The sequence below is a fragment of the Cyprinus carpio genome, chromosome A3 (assembly GCF_018340385.1).
Source record: "Cyprinus carpio isolate SPL01 chromosome A3, ASM1834038v1, whole genome shotgun sequence".
Taxonomy (NCBI): domain Eukaryota; kingdom Metazoa; phylum Chordata; class Actinopteri; order Cypriniformes; family Cyprinidae; genus Cyprinus; species Cyprinus carpio.
Window position 1 is genome coordinate 29,404,907 of NC_056574.1, and position 14,983 is coordinate 29,419,889.

The 14,983-nt window shown below is 37.6% G+C and overlaps 1 protein-coding gene across 1 annotated transcript in view; it reads right to left on the bottom strand.

Annotated features, from left to right (window-relative positions):
- Positions 1-1,265: 1,265 nt before the first annotated feature.
- Positions 1,266-14,983, bottom strand: part of LOC109062815 (endoplasmic reticulum membrane sensor NFE2L1-like) — a 29,204-nt gene continuing 15,486 nt past the window's right edge. Inside the window, exons 3-6 of the mRNA XM_042728538.1 lie at positions 5,011-5,199; positions 4,497-4,586; positions 4,257-4,400; positions 1,266-3,485 (exon numbers count right to left, since the gene is read on the bottom strand). Of these exons, the coding sequence (XP_042584472.1) occupies positions 2,256-3,485; positions 4,257-4,400; positions 4,497-4,586; positions 5,011-5,199 (1,653 nt within the window). The 3' untranslated portion in view covers positions 1,266-2,255. The remainder of the gene's footprint in view (positions 3,486-4,256; positions 4,401-4,496; positions 4,587-5,010; positions 5,200-14,983) is intronic.

A 14,983-nucleotide genomic window follows, 5' to 3' on the forward strand; every position in this document is an offset into this window, starting at 1 on the left:
CCTGTGTGCACATCCTCATACCTTCTATATTTTTCTGATAAGAGATTTGAAAGACATTTCAGTCTGAATCGGAACGTGTCACTGTGTAATGTGCTGCCCTAAGTTAAAACAGTGAGTACACAACACTTAAAACTGTAAAGAAAAACAAACTGAGATTTTGAGTGCATTGATTAATTTGCTATCTGAGCATGGTTTGTTCAAATCTCAGTTTTGAGTGTGTGTAGTTACGGTGTTTTGTCTTTGTTAGGTGGTATGATCTAATTTCTTAAGCCTTCTTTTCCATCTCATTTGTTGAGACGTCATTTGTTGTGTAAATACATTTGTCAAAGCTGTTGTCACCTTATTAGTGAGCAAATTGCTGTGTAATGCAATCTTGCTGTTTTAGCAGTATTTCTCAATTTCTATTCACCATGTATACAGTACTCTCATCTTTTATTTGTTCTCCGTTTGAGGATATATATTGCATATGGATATATTCACAAGAAGGTTTTTTTTTTTTGATGATTATTTCTAGTCGGCTTAGTAAACCGCATTTCCCATAATCTCATATAAACCTTTTTTATTTGAAATTATTAGATGTCAGTTGCATTACTGTGTGAAGAGGATATATGCTCTTTAGATTCCAGCTTTTCAGACTGATCTTTCAAGTTTTATAGGCTGATCATGGTATGCCAGACCTGGCTCATAAATACTTCAGAAAACATGGAGGAAAAGTTTGACACTTTCCTCCTTCGGTGGTGCTCAAGGAGTAGAATGTACTACACAGCTTTATGGCATCTTTTTGTCATAAACCTACTTCATGTAAATGTGTAGTGAAGGGGAGAATTGACCATGCTACAGATGAGGTCTTTCAGTACTTGCTTTGCACCAGCATAAACATGTTAGTACTGACAATATGTTAGTTTTAAAATGTTAAAATATCCAAAAAGTTTTTAAATTGGTAAAAGTAGTGCTAGGATCACTGGATACTGTTTTTCTCAAAATATGATATTGCTAGTGACATACACTTCTGCGTACTGGAGGGGACTGAAGTACTATTAGTTGTACACAATCAGTAATGTGACTGCATGATTTTCCTTTCTGATTGTCTATTTTCTCTTAAGTGTATTCAAAGCATGTTACTTTCTTTCATTTTCACTTTTTCAATGTTTATTTGTTCATTAAAATAAGCCTTTTTATTCTGTTTTATGATTGAAGTTATTTTACAAATGGTGAGGTTTAATTTTATAGTAAGGTCCTGTTTTACAAAAAAAGACACTGAAAACTCTGGACAATAAATATTTTAATTGAAACAAACAATCCCAGCTTGTCACCAAGAACATAAATTCACTGCAAAATATTTAACACAAAGTACATAATTGAATATAAAAAAAAGCTTAAATTACTTACAAAGTATTTTAAAACATCAAATACAGAACTGGTATTTTAACAAATATTTTGTCAATGAGTTACAGTAACGTAATCTCTAATAAGACACATGCTCAAAGACCAATCAAAACATGGTAGGTCAAAAATCCTTATACTTGCATCCCTGCTATTTAGTAAATGTTAATCCTGCTGAAAATTAAGCTCACATGGTATGAAGGTGTTCCCTATAATGAGATGGCAAACCAACACTTTTATTATACCAGTAAGCGGTAGTTAAAATGCATTAAACCTTTGTTTCGGTGCTTGGATTCCAAGCATAATTTACCATTTTCTGCTTTAATTTAGGATTATTCTGGTTTTCTGATTTTGGGAACAATTTCAGATACTCCGTATGTTCTTTTAGCCCCGTTTTGTTCATAAAGTGGACGTGAAGTAAGTTGTAATTGTCTCCCCCCCCATTGTGATGTGAGTGAAACGGCTTCTTTAATGAGAATTTTTCACCCTCTCTGTGAAATAAACAATCTGTTATTTGCTGCTGTGCCTTGTTTACATGTGAAACGTACAACAGTGCTGAATGCTTTCTCTGGCTAGACTCAGCCTTACACACAAACTGCGGTTAAGCTATCCATTACAGTAGGTTTTTAAGAGTACATCAACAACTTTAGCTTAAAAGACAAAGGAAACTAATGATATGGCCTTTTAATATCAAAACTCTGAGGAACCTAAAGTTCGGTCAGGTTGTATTACATGCCATTATCAAGGATGATCACTTGGGTAAATATACCCTACTTGGTGCAAATTCCCATCGAAACTGTGGAAAACCAGCAGGTAGACTTCACAGCAGAGAGCATTTTCCCTGAGCCTTGTTATAGCATGAGTCCTCCGTCTCACTTCTTGTGTTTTTGTTTCTTGCCAAGTTTGCGTCTGGAGTGTGAATCTGATCTGTGCTGTGATGTTACATGGCTGGTGGTGTCTTGCTGCAAAGTAAAGTGGTTGTCAGAATACAGCAGTCCCTGTTCCTGTCTTAGTCTCTCGTAAACCTCTTGATACAAGCTATTAAGATGCTGCTTCATCTCCCTGATGGAGCGCAAGATCTCAGACTTTTCCCTGAGCAGTTTGGCCCGGAGGCGTCGCAGGCTATCCACACTGCACTCCAATCCCAGCAGGACATCGAGCTTCCTCCGACGACAGCTCTGAGCAGCCATTTTGTTTTTACCCCTGCGGCGAATGTCTCTGATAAGCGTAAGCTGAGCCTCATTGAGATGATATTTGGCTAACAACCGATTGAACTCATCGACGGGTAAGTTAATGATGTGTTCATTGGAGAATGGGAGATTCATCAAACGTGCATGCTTCTCGTCCCGGCTGGAAAGATGATCCAGCACCTTGTTTTTCGGCGACTCGTACGAAAGCTCTTTAGGAGCTTTCTTCTGGCTTTGAGGTTGGTTGTAGGTATGATTGTGTCCGATGTGTTCGAGCCAAGGAAGGTGATGGAACTGTCTGGCTTCCAAAAAGCTTGATTGACACATTTTGCTTTGTTCTGGCATGTACCCGTCCACAGCTTCATCCTCTTCTTTGATATGGGTGTAGCCCACAGCGCCTTCCTCGGGCATCAAACTAGGGGTTGGGCTGGACACTGAAGAAGATGAGGAGGAACTGGAAGATTCAGATCCAGTTGGAGAGGCAGGGCTTTGACTGTAGTCCAAGGATAAACCAGAGTCAGAATCTGCTGGGTTTTGCTCTTCAGACTGTGCCTGGCTAAGTTCTACCAGGGCCAAATCCATTAGATCAATCTCATCAAGCATGGCTTCCTCCAGCAGAGGATCTATAGGGCTTGGCAGGCTAGTGCCAGCAGTCAGAAGGAGGTCTATGATATCCGAATCTTCAAAAGCTCCTACGTTAGATGAATTGTCCAAATTGATGTTTGGCATGGAGTGGTTGTTACTGCAACACGTCTCTTCCATGGTGACACTGTTTTGTGCTTCAGTGGATCTTGGCGGAGCGGCTTGGTGAAGGCTAACATCCTGATGAATAAAGCTTTCCACTGATCCAGTGTTTCTGTCTGAATCACTGATATTGAAGGGAGAATGGCCTATTGTTTCGGCCGTATCCATGTCCTGTAGACATAAGAGGAGTCAAATAAAGTTCTCTGACTGCCAGGTCAAAAACCATAAAACATGTGACCTGCTCCATATTTTCTAAGTCTTTGACCTAGAAACACATTTTGAGTAGTCAGTGAAAAGGTGTGTCTTTAATTATATGTTTTTCCTCCAAACCACTGTGAAGAATAATCATTTAAATGGTGGCTGGCTTATTCATATATTAGATAACTCTATCTATATATTTACAACATATCCTCTGATGTTCATGTTATTTTGTGCGATAACAAGTAGTAAAGAGTAAGACGATTGATTTGCGAGCTCTGTGTTGCTGTTTGAACTGATGTGGCCACAGCGATCATATTTCATGTCATATTAAAGAGCGTTTTAAGTTTTGAATTTCATTGTTAAATTGAGTGTATGTCGAACGTCACCTAACTAAACCAAACAGGAAAACAGTTCTCATCGCTTCCGCTCGTCAGAGAACGTGTTAACAGCAGCATGAACTGATGGCGATATCTATGTACTTTTAAGGTAATCAGTTAACCCAGCCAGTTGTTGTTATTGTTACCGTTTTATTCCATTATAATATCCGAATGTTAGTCAAAATGAAAAAAAAAATAACATTACAGAGTTACAATTCATTTTTTCCCCTTTTAATCTCCACTTTCTTCACGAACGACTATGACTCAAAATGATAAGAGCGCGTTGAATATGTTCATTCACTTTTCAAAGCACTGATTAATTTGTAATTCGGGACTTGACAGGAAGGTGTTTGTCATTTCATACCTGTGATTCCATGATGGCCAAAACATCTTGCCATTGTTGCTCTAATGTTGTGGGTTCCTGTTCAGGCAACAAGGGTGACATGAGTGGCCTCTGAAACTCTGAAAGTGCATGTTCTCCTGCATTCTGTACATCAGGACCTGCCAACTGAGAAAATTACCATTTATAATGTAGTTTGGAAAGCCTACATTTCCTTTCTGTGTCTCTCTCCACCTCTAAAACAGTTCTAGATCAAGTTTTTACCTCTGGATCTCCTTCTGAGGGGAAGTTGGCATCGATGAGATGCAAGCACTCTTCAATGGAAAGAGAAGTGTGCTCCCTTGCACTTGACAACTGAAAGAGGAGCAAGAGAGCTTGAGGAAATAGTTTGGTAAAACTCATATCACTCTATTATCTGTCAAGGTCAAACTATGATGGCAGTGCTGTGCTGCTTTGGAACTTGGAACGTCTTCAAGGTCAGCAGTAACAAGGTCAATAGCAAGGAATTCAGTTCCAAAATCTACTTTTACACAATATGTTTGTTCAATTTTGAGTGTATTCTGTGTCATTTCACAGGATTTCAGTACTTCATCAATGTACTTCTCTGCAAGTCAATGAGAATCTAATTGAAATGAATAAAATTTAAAAATCATTTGTTTTATAGTATATAATGTGAAACAATTTAAGAAATAGAAATGTAGATATTGCAGCTAATTGTATGAATACATATAAATATTCAATATTTGGTTCCTTATTGTAAGTTTGTTCACTGTCATACCTGTAGATCCTCTCCAAACATTTGGTTGTGAAATGGATTTGTATTTCTCCAGCTCTCCACCGTAAACTCATCCTCCTCCTCTTCGTCCTCATTAAACAAGCTGAGAGGTCGGGTTCTTGCATTTTCCAGCTGATCCTGGTGGGCATGTTGAGGTTCCTGCTCCCAGAAGAAAGACATACCATCTCCCTCCTGCAAATGCAAACGTAAAGATCATTCCTAGAATCTCAGGAAGTACGTTCTCTTATGGACAGGAAGTGGCGTTCTCAGGTAAGTCAGGATAGTCTATTGCTGCCTTTGCGTGAGTTTGGAAACTTCCCATGTATGAAGTTGTAATTACGAGTTTGTCATGTTCAAGTGCTCTGAAATAACAGGGATCCCAGTGGATGGCCCATTCATGAGGTCATTATTGCCGGTTTCTTGGGGAAATCTTATTAAAGCCAAAAGACGCAGAAGATATTAAGTTAATATCTATCAGGTTTTGAAAAAAATGTAGTGTCCCATTAAAAATCTGCGCTTCCTACAGTAGTAACATCAAGGTGTGTGATATTTTGGCCTAGTGATGAAAATGTTTGGACAGTTTTTCAACTTTTATATATGGGACCCATACATTTATAGACAACAGACAGCTTTTGGCTATAAATAGACCTAACCTTTCCCTATTCTGGAGGGGGATTAATGAAAGCAGTGGGTCTCTTGGTTGTCTGTGGTGTTGTTATTGGAAGTCCCCTTAGCCTCCAGAGACCCCTGTGGTTCTTGTGACAAGGATAGCGGTTGACTAATATGTTTTTTGGTATTAGGGGAATAACAACCCAAGTCCCCCTGCCTTATAGTTGAGGTTAGGGCATCATTTAATCGTGTAACCTATTCAGTACACATTAACATCCACACCTACATATACTCAGTCCTGGAGAGGGTCTGACAAGGTCACACTGCCTGTTTACGTTCAAGCTTAAGGTATGTGGAGCAGTGGAAGATGTCGTTCATGTACTGTCTGTTGAGTTGGTTTTGAGGGGATGGGTCCAGACACTTGATCAGTAGCCGGTAAACAGGCATTGCGAAAGCAAATGTGCCTGCCTTCTTGGATTACAAAACAAGCAGGCTGTTGCTGTGGACGCCAAGCCAGCACATGCTCAGGCATATCTAACAGCGGTCAAACTTCAAGCTGGGGTCACAACAAGTCTGCCTGGTCAAGTACAGATGCCCTCATATGACCTACAGTGATTCAGACAGGGGGATTTTCAATATTTATTCTTAACTTTCTCATTGACTTCCAATATGTTGATCTAACATTATATAAAAGATCCTAGGGATGTACAAATACTGTATGTCAGTATCAACATAATATATATATATATATATATATATATATATATATATATATATATATATATATATATATTACAATTTTACATAAAATATTGCGCTTAAAGGGAGTATGCCGGACCTACTCAAAGAGAAACAAAGGGAAAAGATGACTGAAGTATTACTAATGTGTCAAAGTTTTTTTGAAAGTTTATTATATTTTTGAAAGTAAATACAAATATGTATTCATTTGAAAGAGGAAGTTAAATGAAAGTTACAATAACTCCTTCATAAAGACTTGTTCCATTCCTAAATGAATCAATGTGTTTGAAATCGTTTGAATGAATGATTCAATGACTCACTCATAATGGCTTTATCTTTATTGAATCAGCGCATTAGATCGAAATTTCCTGTCTGCGAAGAAAAAATATTTTTCTCCAAACTGCATGCTTATAATAATCCCTAGAGAAAAAAATGTCAACAGTCTGATCCAGGAACACCATGAACACCAAATTTGCAGCCTTTTCTACATACCACACTAACAAACAGTCTGGTTCAGAAATAGCCCTGTGGATCATGTGCATGGAAGCCTGTCAAATCTGATCTGGTCTGCACATGTGGCGACTTGACAAATGCATAGCAACTGTTTCTAAGTACAGGGTCCATACTCAAGGGGAATTCAGGTTCAGTAACTGCTGTACTGTGTGCAGCCTCTTATTCTGTTACAAAGCCCACTGGAGGAACAGAAAGTAAAAAGCATCCAGTTGAAATTTCCCTAGCTGTCCCACTGAGTGGACATGTGACATTCTATGGATGGCCATAGAAAGCAAAAGAAAGAGGCTTGATGCTTCTCACAAATATCAATGATGTGGGCGCACATCCAGGCAGACGCTCACAGTCACACTAAATAAAGAGTCTGCTGGACACTGTGTATATGCTGGCAGTCTGCTGTGGGTCATGTGACAAACTTAACACTACAAAGGAACAGTTCACCCCAAAAAATTATTTTTAATCACCCTCAGGCCATCCAAAATGTAGATTTTTTTTTTTTTTTCATAACAGATTTGGAGAAATTCAGCATTACATTACTTTCTCACCAATGGATCCTCTGCAGTGAATGGGTGCCGTCAGAATGAGAGTCTAAACAGCTGATAAAAACCTCACAGTAATCCACAAGTAATCCACACCACTCCAGGCCATCAATTAACGTCATGAGAAGTGAAAATACGCCTAAAATATGAGACCTTAATCCATAATATTATACTTTCCCCATTGACAAAGTCATCTTGTCTGAATCAAGAGAGAAATATACACGAATCAAGCACCATTTACAAGTATTAAACAGTTCTAAACAAATATGTCGGTGTATTTAATGTGAGAGGACAACAGAGGATGGACTTTTTCAGGAGAGGAACCATTATTACAGAATATGGATCTGCTGTTTGGACTCTCATTCTGACGGCACCCATTCATTGCAGAGGATCCATTGGTGAGCAAGTGATGTGATGCTGAATTTCTCCAAAACTGTTCAGATGAAGAAACAAACTCATCTTCATCTTGGATGGCTTTCACTTTGTCCCATATGGGTTTAACAAATATTACCCTAGATATAAGATTTATAAGATTTTTGACTTTTATTTTTGTGCGTTGCTACTTATTCTTGAGTCCGTAAATGATTAGTTGCAGTTGTGTTTACAATATGGAAATTTATATAACATGCTAGTATACAGGCCAGTGATACTATGTTAGTCTCATTACCCAGAATACTCTGGGTCTCATGAACCTCTCACGGTCAGTAGGACAAAAAACAACATGCAACACTTAAGTAACACATGGAGAAGAAGCCCAGCCAAGCTGAAGTGTCAGATGTTTGAAGTTGCTTAATACTCAGCTGTGCCTCAGGGCAAAGACAGGGATACATGTTTTTTTCCAACTAAATAACAAACCCGTTTCCATATGGGCCAGACATTTTTGGTATACAGCCAGTGCTGTTTGGGTGTGTTTACAGAATTGCAATTAGTAATTATTATTATTATTTTTTTTAATATGGTTAAGCTACTTATCATGCACCATAAGGAAATATAACCATATGAAAGATCAATAAAGTCATACTTAAAAATATTAAATTTGCCTTGAAAAACCCAAATTACATATAAACTACTTAATCTTATTATAATTAATTCATAAAACGATAACATACTGTTATGCTATTTAAACTTCTTATTATGTTGGCTTGGCACAAGCCAACATACTGTTATGCTATTTAAACTTCCTATTATTATTATTCTTCTGAGAATTAATTTATAAAACGCTACTCCTCCTAGGGCTTTAAAGCCACAAGCCCCAAACTCGGCAGAGACCTTGGCCCCGGGGTGTAGTTTTATGCTATATCTTTTTAGACTGATCAGACTTACAGTTTATTTATTATTAATTTTTATAAATCAGAAATCTCCCTTAGACTCCCATTATCTGAGAAAAATTGCGCCTCTACAGGAGCAATTCCCGGGACTGAGGGAGGAGTCTGCCTTAGTTTCACTTTTAAATAGGTTAAAAATACATATAAATACATGAATTTATTTCACTCTGACAAGCTAAACCAACATATTTGAGTATTACAGGGGTCAGGGCTTATTAAAAATGTATATCTGGTCACAGAACAGAGAGAAAGACGAGAGAGAATTCACCGCTCAATTCAGCGAGTGGTCTCACAGCGGGATCACAACAAACGAATTTATTCTTGTTTAAGACCTTTTAAAAATAAAATATTACAGCGATTGCACACAATCCACCCATTAGAACAAACCAAGAGGTAAAAGAGGGTGTTTTTCAGCTGTTGAAGTTTGAAAATGAACGATTTGCGTCAGCTCTTTTGACAGCGCGAGCCCGCGCGGGGGCTTCTCCCTGCACTCGCACTACGAGCTCACAAGAAGCAAATTTATTCTTGTTTAAGGCCTTTAAAAATAAAATATTACAGCGATTGCACACAATCCACCCATTAGAACAAACCAAGAGCTAAAAGAGGGTGTTTTTGAGCTCTTGAAGTTTGAAAATGAACGATTTGCATCAGCTCTTTTGACAGCGCGAGACGGCACGGCTTCTCGTGCAGTGACACAACGAGCTCGCAAGAAACGAATGTATTCTTGTTTAAGACCTTTTAAAAATAAAATATTACAGCGATTGCACACAATCCACCCATTAGAACAAACCAAGAGCTAAAAGTGGGTGTTTTTCAGCTGTTGAAGTGTGGAAAATGAAGGATGCGCCATCAGCTCTTTTGACAGTGCGAGACGGCGCGGCTTATCGTGCAGTCGCACAGCGAGCTCACAACAAACGAGTTTATTCCTGTTTAAGACCTTATAAAAATAAAATAATATTACAGCGATTGCACACAATCCACCCATTAGAACAAACCAAGAGCTAAAAGTGGGTGTTTTTCAGCTGCTGAAGTGTGGAAAATGAAGGATTTGCGTCAGCTCTTTTGACAGCGCGAGCCCGCGCGGCTTCTCCTGCACTCGCACTACGAGCTCACAAGAAACGAATTTATTCTTGTTTAAGACCTTATAAAAATAAAATATTACAGCGATTGCCCACAATCCACCCATGAGAACACACCAACGGCTAAATTCAGATTTTTTGTGAGCTGGTATATTGTGAAATTGAATGATTTGCAGCAGACTCTCTGACGGCTCGAGACTTCAACACTGGCATGGGGGGAAAAAGGTCTACATACTGAAAATACAGCCTTTTACATTAAAACTCTCCAGTGAATCAGTACAAAACAATTAGAAGAATATATTATAGAGATTAAAATGAGTGCTTGTGAGATATTTTTTTGGTCTTAGGCCAGAAAAAAAAGACATTGCATCGATCTCTCGAGTTACAGAGGACGCTGATTCTGGCTTTTCGCTGCAAGAACGGACAAATCATTCGTCTTGGGCAGCTTTTTTTTGTTGTATGTCTATATTTTGTATTGTCAATAGTAAATATTATGAAAACAATAACTGTTGTAAATTTTGTCATCATTATATAGTTTTATGTATTATAATTCCAAAATACAATTTAGCAACTCACATAGTTATCATTCATCACTGCTTAAAAATGTAAGTTGAAAAATGAACTCTTAAAGCATGAAATAAGATACAGAATCAGTAAATTCGATTTTAATGTGGGTATATTATCAGTGAACTAATCATTAAATATTTGTAATCATTCATAAAATTTTGGCCCCTTTCATAATGATGTTGTTCAGAAATGAAGGCCCACAATGCTAATGTTGTCCACACGATGGCGCCACAGGATAGAAAATACTTCAATATCTGTTCAAAGATTTTTAAAATGTTCCATTTATGTGCATAAGTATAAAATGCATATACATGCATTCTATTTTCATAAACTTTAATAAAGCCCAATATAGTATTTATGCAAAAAACTGTAATCCCCTAAGTACCATTACGTTTATTTCTTATTTTAATAGTATTGACAACATATTTATAGTTATCACACATAAAGTGAAGAAAAGAAACTATATTACTTACCTATTTTCATATCAATTTTCACCTAGACTTAAACCACATTGTTTCTTTTACCTTCTGTGTTGTTGCATACAACACTTCAGTTAGAGGAATGGGAAATAGCAAACAGGGGAAAAAAGGCATGACTTATTTCGCATACAGCTAGCCAAAGCTGTTGAAACTGTTGTCATAACCAAGGCTTTTTATTGGAACAGAAAACAGCAAGGGTCCATAGAAAAATACTGTTGGAAGTTTTTTTTTTTTCCACCAAGGCAGCTCAAGAAGGTTGGACACACAAGTACAGTGGCTCTTTTGGCCCAAGGCCAAGCCAACATCAAAGTTAGTTCACTAACTTTACATTCTAGTTATGTTGGCTTGGCACAAGCCAACATACTGTTATGCTATTTAAACTTCTTATTATTATGTTGGCTTGGCACTATTCTTACTGAATTATTTTTATTTTTTATTATTATTATTCAAAACGCTATTCCTCCTCCTAGGGCTTTTAAGCCACAAGCCCCAAACTCGGCAGAGACCTGGGCCCCGGGTGTGTAGTTTTATGCTATATCTTTTTAGACTGATCAGACTTACAGTTTATTTATTATTAAATTTTTATAAGTCAGAAATCTCCCATAGACTCCCATTATCTGAAAAAAATTGCGCCTCTACAGGAGCAATTCCCGGGACTGAGGGAGGAGTCTGCCTTAGTTTCACTTTTAAATCGGTTAAAAATACATATAAATACATGAATTTATTTCACACTGACAAGCTAAACCAACATATTTGAATATTACAGGGGGTCAGGGCTTATTAAAAATGTATATCTGGCCACAGAAGAGAGAGAAAGACGAGAGAGAATTCACCGCTCCGTTCAGCGAGTGGTCTCACAGCGGGCTCACAACAAACGAATTTATTCTTGTTTAAGACCTTTTAAAAATAAAATATTACAGCGATTGCACACAATTCACCCATTAGAACAAACCAAGAGCTAAAAGAGGGTGTTTTTCAGCTCTTGAAGTTTGAAAATGAACGATTTGCATCAGCTCTTTTGACAGCGCGAGACGGCGCGGCTTCTCGTGCACTCTCACAACCAGCTCACAAGAAACGAATTTATTCTTGTTTAAGACCTTTTAAAAATAAAATATTACAGCGATTGCACACAATCCACCCATTAGAACAAACCAAGAGCTAAAAGAGGGTGTTTTTCAGCTGTTGAAGTTTGAAAATGAAAGATTTGCGTCAGCTCTTTTGACAGCGCGAGACCGCGCGGCTTCTCCTGCACTCGCACTACGAGCTCACAACAAACGATTTTATTCTTGTTTAAGACCTTATAAAAATAAAATATAACAGCGATTGCACACAATCCACCCATTAGAACAAACCAAGAGCTAAAAGTGGGTTTTTTTCAGCTGTTGAAGTTTGAAAATGCACGATTTGCGTCAGCTCTTTTGACAGCGCGAGACGGCGCGGCTTCACAACACATCGCACACACGAGCTCACAAGAAACGAATTTATTCTTGTTTAAGACCTTTTAAAAATAAAATATTACAGCGATTGCACACAATCCACCCATTAGAACAAACCAAGAGCTAAAAGTGGGTGTTTTTCAGCTGTTGAAGTTTGAAAATGAACGATTTGCGTCAGCTCTTTTGACAGCGCGAGACGGCGCGGCTTCTCCTGCAGTGACACAACGAGCTCGCAAGAAACGAATTTATTCTTGTTTAAGACCTTTTAAAAATAAAATATTACAGCGATTGCACACAATCCACCCATTAGAACAAACCAAGAGCTAAAAGTTGGTGTTTTTCAGCTGTTGAAGTGTGGAAAATGAACGATTTGCATCAGCTCTTTCGACAACGCGAGACGGCGCGGCTTCTCTTGCAGTCGCACAAAGAGCTCACAAGAAACGAATTTATTCTTGTTTTAAGACCTTTATAAAAATAAAATATTACAGCGATTGCACACAATCCACCCATTAGAACAAACCAAGAGCTAAAAGTGGGTGTGTTTTTTCAGCTGTTGAAGTTTGGAAAATGAACGATTTGCGTCAGCTCTTTTTGACAGCGCGAGACGGCGCGGCTTCTCCGTGCAGTGACACTACGAGCTCACAACAAACGAATTTATTCCTTGTTTAAGACCTTTTAAAAATAAAATATTACAGCGATTGCACACAATCCACCCATTAGAACAAACCAAGAGCTAAAAGTGGGTGTTTTTCAGCTGTTGAAGTTTGAAAATGAACGATTTACGTCAGCTCTTTTCACAGCGCGAGCGGCGCGCTTCTCGTGCACTCACACACGAGCTCACAAGAAGCGAATTTATTCTTGTTTAAGACCTATTAAAAACAATCCACCCATTAGAACAAACCAAGAGCTAAAAGAGGGTGTTTTTAAGCTGTTGAAGTTTGAAAATGAACGATTTGCATTCACCGCTCCGTTCAGCGAGTGGTCTCATCTATTTTGACAACGCGAGACCACGGGGCTTCACAACGACCTCACAACAAACGAGTTCATTCCTGTTTAAGACCTTTTAAAAATAAAATATTACAGCGATTGCACACAATCCACCCATTAGAACAAACCAAGAGCTAAAAGTTGGTGTTTATCAGCTGTTGAAGTGTGGAAAATGAACGATTTGCGTCATCTATTTTTACAACGCGAGACCGCGGGGCTTCACAACGACCTCACAACAAACGACTTTATTCCTGTTTAAGACATTTTAAAAATAAAAATATTACAGCGATTGCACACAATCCACCCATTAGAAGAAACCAAGAGCTAAAAGTTGGTGTTTTTCAGCTGTTCAACTGTGGAAAAATGAAGGATTTGCGTCATCTATTTTGACAACGCGAGACCGCGGGGCTTCACAACGACCTCACAACAAACGAGTTCATTCCTGTTTAAGACCTTTTAAAAATAAAATATTACAGCGATTGCACACAATCCACCCATTAGAACACACCATCGGCTAAATTCAGATTTTTGTGAGCTGGTAAATTGTGAAATTAAATGATTTGCAGCAGACTCTCTAACGGCTCGAGACTTCAACACCTGGCATGGGGAAAAAGGTCTACATACTGAAACTACAGCCTTCTACATTAAAACACTCCAGCGAATCATTACAAAACAATTAGAAGAATATATTAAAGATATTAAAATGAGTGCTTGTGAGATATTTTTTTTGTCTTAGGCCAGAAAAAGACATTGCATCGATCTCTCGAGTTACAGAGGACGCTGATTCTGGCTTTTCGCTGCAAGAACGGATCAAATCATTTCGTCTTGGCAGCTTTTTTTTTTGTATGTCTATATTTTGTATTGTCAATAGTAAATATAATGAAAATAATAACTGTTGTAATTTTGACATCATTATTATAGTTTATGTTTTATATATTGCAAAATATACAATTTAGCAACTCACATAGTTATCATTCATCACTGCTTAAAAATGTAAGTTGAAAAAATAAACTCTTAAAGCATGAAATAAGATACAGAATCAGTAAATTCGATTTTAATGTGGGTAATATTATCAGTGAACTAATCATTAAATATTTGTAATCATTCATAAAATATTCGACCCTTTCATAATGATGTTGTTCAGAAATGAAGGCCACAATGCTAATGTTGTCCACACGATGGCGCCACAGGATAGAAAATACTTCAATATATGTTCACAGATTTTAAAATGTTCCATTTATGTGCATAAATATAAAATGCATATACATGCATTCTATTTTCATAAACTTTAATAAAGCCCAATATAGTATTTATGACAAAAACTGTAATCTCCTAAGTACCATTACGTTTTTTTTCTTATTTTAATAGTATTGACAACATATTTCTCAAGTTATCACACATAAAGTAAAGAAAAGAAACTATATTACTTATCTATTTTTCATATCTATTTTCACCTTGACTTAAACCACATTGGTTTCTTTTACCTTCTGTGTTGTGTTGCCTACAAACACTTCAGTTAGAGGACTGGGAAATAGCAAACAGGGAAAAAAGGCATGACTTATTTTGCATACAGCTAGCCAAACCTGTTGAAACTGTTGGTCATAGCCAATCCTTTTTATTGGAACAGAAAACAGCAAGGGTCCATAGAAAAATACTGTTGGAAGTTTTTTTTTTTTTCCACCAAGGCAGCTCAAGAAGGTTGGACAC